This window comes from Watersipora subatra, chromosome 3 (genome assembly GCF_963576615.1).
Source record: "Watersipora subatra chromosome 3, tzWatSuba1.1, whole genome shotgun sequence".
Classification (NCBI taxonomy): Eukaryota; Metazoa; Bryozoa; class Gymnolaemata; order Cheilostomatida; family Watersiporidae; genus Watersipora; species Watersipora subatra.
In genome coordinates this window covers 44,197,059-44,203,762 of record NC_088710.1, presented here as the reverse complement: position 1 = coordinate 44,203,762, position 6,704 = coordinate 44,197,059, and the positions used below count along the sequence as shown (strand labels likewise).

The 6,704-nt window shown below is 34.4% G+C and overlaps 1 protein-coding gene across 2 annotated transcripts in view; it reads right to left on the bottom strand.

Moving 5' to 3' along the window:
• Window positions 1–997: 997 nt before the first annotated feature.
• Window positions 998–6,704, bottom strand: part of LOC137391148 (betaine--homocysteine S-methyltransferase 1-like) — a 32,186-nt gene continuing 26,479 nt past the window's right edge. For both annotated transcript variants that reach the window (XM_068077515.1, XM_068077516.1), the window contains exons 5-10: window positions 6,404–6,508; window positions 4,890–4,995; window positions 4,309–4,496; window positions 3,300–3,423; window positions 2,970–3,105; window positions 998–1,238 (exon numbers count right to left, since the gene is read on the bottom strand). In XM_068077515.1, coding sequence (XP_067933616.1) covers window positions 1,142–1,238; window positions 2,970–3,105; window positions 3,300–3,423; window positions 4,309–4,496; window positions 4,890–4,995; window positions 6,404–6,508 — 756 coding nt within the window. In that variant the 3' untranslated portion in view covers window positions 998–1,141. The remainder of the gene's footprint in view (window positions 1,239–2,969; window positions 3,106–3,299; window positions 3,424–4,308; window positions 4,497–4,889; window positions 4,996–6,403; window positions 6,509–6,704) is intronic.

The window sequence follows — 6,704 nt, the reverse complement described above, 5'->3', positions numbered from 1 at the left end:
ACATTCTTTATAGCACCCAACCTTCTCATCTATTACACTGCCATATAATGTAGAGAGGTTTATAGTTTCATATAAACAGCTAAGTATTTCTAAACAATGGCATTAGGTTTTGCCATGAAGTTAGCTAAGTTATGTTTTTGCCAAATTCTGATGTTTTAATGTCTTTTTGTTCAAAAGTTTTTATTTAGTTCTGGCCAGCACGCAGCCAACCTGACGATTCTAAGATACAAACACTTATAGAAGTCAACCACAATGGTAGCTAATTTATGGCAAGGGTTAAAAGGTCTCAAAATAAATATAAAACTATTACAATTTTGATGTTCTAAAATTTTCTAATAAAAAACCAGGTGTTTATAGCTTTGTGATGAAATGTTAGGAGTTGTTTTCTCCTTGTTACAATTTATCTCCAAATGAAGTTTATCGCCCAATTTATCAACAGCACCGTCTCAGCTTCCTGATGAAATTGTCAGGTTTTGTTGATTAACCAGCATCTCTCTATCTCCTTTTTGTACTTGCTTATTTTTTAATTTGACTTCGAATTGTTTCTGACCATAACAAAATATTTCTTGTCTAGACTAATCTTCTTGCAAATTACGTCAAGCATGCGCACTCATGGACACATTAAAAGACATCATTCTATTCTTTTTACTAGAGCCTCACAGCTCATATGAATATATGATGACTAGACAAGTTATTAGAGTAATTATTTTGACAAAGACCAAGCGATTCAAAGCTAAAAGCATGTCTGACAATTACAGACAAACACAATTTTTGATGGGTTTAAAAATTTAGGAAAAGACAGAGAAACGACAAGTCACAATATAGTAATAATCATAGCAGTTTATTATACTATCATATAAATGTTTCAGCTCTTTAAAGAGTGTTTAAAAATATAATATTGAGTTTATTCTAAATTGTATTTCATAATGTATTCATAACCATATGCTAGACTTTATGCAGATAAAATAATTACACAAAATATAGTAATTTGTACAGTACAAAAAGTCTGCAGCACTTTCGTTATAATTATTTGTATAAGATAGTATGGTAAAACTATAGCAAGCAGAAAAAGAATAAGTATGCTGTTTTAGCTAACATGCTGCCATGTTGACTGGGTGTTACCATACAGTAGTACAAAGGCTTACAAAGTTCCTAAAAATTCAGCTAGCTTCTGCTTATATCTGTCGATCTGAAATCCGTGTACCACATTTTTTTTAGCGGCCACTTGGCTGGCATATCTGCAAAATATGTTGTTTTACACACAACTCGGTTTATCCTTTATTGGGTGTATGAATGTGATTTACTAAATACATTTTGAGTGAAGACTTTGCTTCATACTACGTAAAAAACTTCATAGAACACGAAACATGAAACGTCAAGTAATGGCAAGTGCTCAAATTTGATTTGAGCCCAATAGTTAGCCTTACAAATGTCGTCTTCTTTCTTGCTGCACTTGGGAGGGAAAACAAACTATACCTTTCTGTTATATACTTTAGTACTTTGCACCTTGTGAGATCATCATGAGGAATCAGTATATGGAAAATCAATCGATAAAGAGGTAAAGTGACTGAGTGGTGTAGTAGTAGCACATTTGCTTTTTAATCTGATACTTTAGGTTTGATCCTTGTGTAAGGCAATCTGTTTTTCCTAACGCTTTTAGCATGGTTTAGGACAGATTTACAGACAAACATGGCTCTCATTATAGTAGACACTAGCACCCTGGCAGGATCGTCATGTAAGATTGTCTTGGAAAGTCATGCAATGTCATGATAAAGCACAGGTAATAAGTAACTAAACAATTATTCAGAAATAATTAAAGGCAGTTGAAGCATGAAGGTGTTACAGTGTCAGTCTATATGAAGCTAAATATCACAATTTGCAGTTTTATTGAAAGTAATCTATTATTCTAACCTGTAACTCTAAGTTTGAACAAATGGATGAACAGACAGACGAACAGACAAACAGACAGACGAACAGACAGACAAACAAATTTTTATTGAAAGTCATTTATTATCCTAACCTGTAACTCTGAGTTTGAACAAACTGACGAACAGACAGACAAACAGACAAACAGACAGACAAACAGACAGACAAACAGATAGACAAACAAACATACACTGCTCTTATTAAAGTGAAAATATATTGTTCCACTTTATTTTAGATGTATACAATATTTTTATTTTTGCACTGTAGACCCTGATATGTGGGAATAAAATTGAAAAAAATAAACTTATAGTGATGTGAATAGTATGTGCTTCCTTAATGTAAAATTACTGTAATCATGAACCCTAAACCAAATGAAAGCAATAAAATAAGGAGAAAAGCTGCCGATACCAACCAATAATACTAGAGGTACTGTACAGCCAATAGATTAAAAAGTTGAGTCTAGTGTTTTTTATTTTGAAGGTCCAAATGGGTGAGTTTAGGAAGATCTTAGAATGGATTAGGCAATTTACATGCATTTTATTGTTCCCTATAGCATAAAAGTTCACAGAATAGAGTAGTTACGTTGTAGGGGTGTCTATCGTAATGTTTTTTTCATTTCTAATGTTTTTTAGTAGTTATGGATTACCAGCTATTGACCGCCATTATGTAAAAATCTGTTATTTTCAGAGGGTTTGTAACAATAACAGTAACACCTGTTTTTCAATTATCTTATCATATGTATTAAATAGGTTAATAAAAGATATAATTTCTAGTATTTTAATATCTTTAAATTTTAGAAGATTAAAGATGACCTTCATGTATTTCAAAGTAAATGATGCAATAACATATTTGTCTTTAATACCAGGTGATGTGGCTAGAAAACTTAAAAACTACGTGTTATCATTTATTTTACTCAAATAATTAACTTGTGATTTGTAATAAAAATTATGTAAAAAAACCAATCATAATCTTTTTTGTTTGTTTCATATCCTGTTATGCAAATATTTAGAACCATTAAACTTGAGTAATTGAATAGGACTTACTTTGCAGCTGGTGGGTTTCTTCCGTAGGCCATGGCTAGTGTTCTTGTCAATGTACTTGAATTCCCACAACAGAAACCAACAAACTCCACTCCTATTTCCTTTAGTTGTCGAGCGTACCACTCAGCTTCTTCATTTCCTATGGAGGTTATCAAAATGGATTCATTACCTTCAACATGGAGTTACATACAAACTGAGTCTACAAATACATTGGAGTTGTGTTCTTTTGCTTGTTTCTCTCCTTCAAATATTTCGTAATCTACAAGTAAAATTTTTATGATGTATAGCATACACATAAAATACTCACATGCTAAATAGTATAATTTGTCCTACCAATATAATTAGCTCCTATATCATCAGGAAAGCTCATTTTGCCAGTCTCAGTGCTCCTGAGTCTGTACCAAGTTTCAGCTGTTTCATCCGTATGGTAACCCAGAGCAACACAGGCAAGTGGACCCTGCATACAATGACAGCAGATGAAGGCTACGATTGGTTTGTACAGAGGGTGGTATTTTGAGCCTTGTGTAAGACGATGACATTAAATAGATATCATTGGTTTGTGTACAATTATTTTCGCTTTTGTTTATGAAGTCCATCTGTGTACATATGTGTATCACATATACATATATATTATACACATGAAATGTATGTTGTAATGTATGCATAATTACCTATGTAAATATACATACAAGTATATATAAGTGTATAGTATGTACCTAGTATGTATATAGTATGTACATTCTAGTAATAATAATAGCAATCTATGTATATTATATACATAATATACATAATATACATAATAGATCTCAGTGTTTGTCAGATATCTAGTTATATCCAGTTATAGCAATAAAGTTTTAAGAACAAAAAACTGGCTTTCCACTGAATTTGAACTTGGGACCTCAATGTCTGCCGGTAGACAATTTATCCACTAGCTAGGCCAAGCAGCTACATTCCTATTTACTGGAATAATTGTGGCCATACTCATTACATGGGTTAAACTACTTTTGGTTACTAATACTAAGGAGTTTGAAAATCATGACTGTGTGAGAGATCACTACTCGTAACGATCAGACTGCTGGCTTCAGACACAGCTCTTTTTATAGGAAAGATTTAGGCTAGCTTAAATTACTAGCTTAAGTTACTCAAATTCATTGGGTAATTAATTACCTGTGTAACGCTAGGCATTCAACTAGGCATTCAATATATGCTGGTCATTGCTCTTATACAGAAAAGCAAAAGTAATTTGTGTAATAACCAATGATTACGGAAATTGACCATATTCAACATAAATAGACCCAGGATAACATTTTGTTTTTCAACTTTAGTTTGTCTAACCACCCACCTTTATATCCTTACGCAGCTCTCTAAATATTGGAATCATAGTCTTAGGTCCTCGAGAACAATTGAGCCCAACACAGGCTGCCCCCTCATCCAACAATCTTTGAAGTGCATCCTTTAGTTCATAACCATCAAAGGTCTTGGGCATAGGGCCAGGTCCAGCTGGTGCCAGTGTTATTACTGCTGGTAAATCTAGGAACAGGCATGAGACAAGTAATTCACGGCTGTATTATATCGGCTTAAGCAAGTAAATATAGTAACTAGTTACATCTGAACCAGTGTTAGTTAACATTCTATCCTTAAAACTCCTGCATGTATTTAAAATAAGTTATTTCGCAATTGTTTTATTTATATATATAAATCTAACTCCGTCCTTGAGCATTATTCTAAACATATTATTGTAACAAGATATGACAGCTCGGTCAGTATTGTTTTTGTTTATATTTTTACTGGTTCATTCAAGTGTCTGGTTTTGGACTCCAATCTTTCAAAATTTGAGATCTTTTACTGGTCGAGGTAGCTGACCTTAGAATTTTGCTGTTATACAAATTTGTATTACATGTACCTAGTATAGCATAGCCTTACTATATTCTTTGGCAATCTTGAGGGCGACCGAAGCCTCCCCGTAATCCCAGAGAGTCTGGATTTGAATGAAGTCCACTTCCAACTCTGCACTTATTGCCATTTGCTCCTGCAATATGATGTCACTGGTTTGTTTAACTTTGTTAACCTGTTTGGATGCCGAAATATTACAGATAGTTAATGCACACTGTGTTGGTTGGTGCAGACTGATGTGTGAGGCATACTGATGAATAGCACTCTCTTGTGGTAAACTAAAAGCTTGTGGAATAACATTTATGTCTAAGTCACACCAATAGTAACCAAATTGAAAGTCACATTATTGGTTGCTTCTGAATTGACTATTAACGTACACTGATAGGTAAGTCGCACTGATAGGTAACTCATACTGATAGGTAACTCATACTGATAGGTAACTCATACTGATGGGTAACTCATACTGATAAGTAACTCACACTGATAGGTAACTCATACTGATAGGTAACTTACACTGATAGGTAACTGACACTGATAGGTAACTCATACTGATAGCTAACTCACACTGATAGGCAACCCATACTGATAGGTAACTCCCACTGATAGGTAACTCACACTGATAGGTAACTCATTTTGATAGGTAACTCATACTGATAGGCAACTCATACTGGTAGGTAACTCACACTGATAGGTAACTCATACTGATAGGTAACTCATACTGATAGGTAACTTATACTGGTAAGTAACTCATACAGATAAGTAACTCACACTGATAGGTAACTTACACTGATAGGTAACTCATACTGATAGGAAACTCACACTGATAGGTAACTCACACTGATAAGTAAGTCACACTGATAGGTAACTCATACCGATAGGAAACTCACACTGATAAGTAACTCACACTGATAGGTAACTGAAACTGATAGGTAACTCACAGTGATAGGTAACTCACACTGATAGGTAACTCACACTGATAGGTAACTCATACTGATAGGTAACTCATACTGATAGGTAACTCATACTGATAGGAAACTAACACTGATAGGTAACTCACACTGATAGGTAACTCACAGTGATAGGTAACTCACAGTGATAGGTAACTCACACTGATAGGTAACTCATACTAATAGGTAATTCACACTGTCAGGTAACTCTTACTGATAAGTGACTCATACTGATAGGTAACTCACACTGATAGGTAACTCATACTGATAGGTAACTCACAGTGATAGGTAACTCACACAGATAGGTAACTCATACTGATAGGTAATTCACATTGACAGGTAACTCTTACTGATAAGTAACTCACACTGATAGGTAACTCATACTGTTAGGTAATTCACACTGATAGGTAACTCTTACTGATAGATAACTCATATACCGATAGGTAACTCACACTGATAGGTAACTCATACTGGTAGGTTACTCCCACTGATCGGTAACTCACACTGATAGGTAACTCACACTGATATGTCACTCACACTGATAGGTTTTTATCCTAAAGCTATCATAGAGAATTACTGTGTACAAGCTCATCATACCCTATACTCCTGTTCAACCAGAACTTCACTATCAGTGTCATCAGGGTCATATAGCCCTGTCTTGGTCAGGCCTGAAGTAAACAAAGTACCTGTCTCCTTGGCAACCTGTAAATATTGACATTCACGTTAAACTTTTAGAGTCATCTACCAAGATAGTTATATTTACTGCTGTAATCTTGCATGTCTACTCGTTTCAACAGAGAAAAGGTCTGGGCTCTACTAAATATTTTATATAAATTAACATGTACTGAATGCTGGATGGAGCAATGCTACCTCGTGTACACATGTAAGCTAAGTTCCA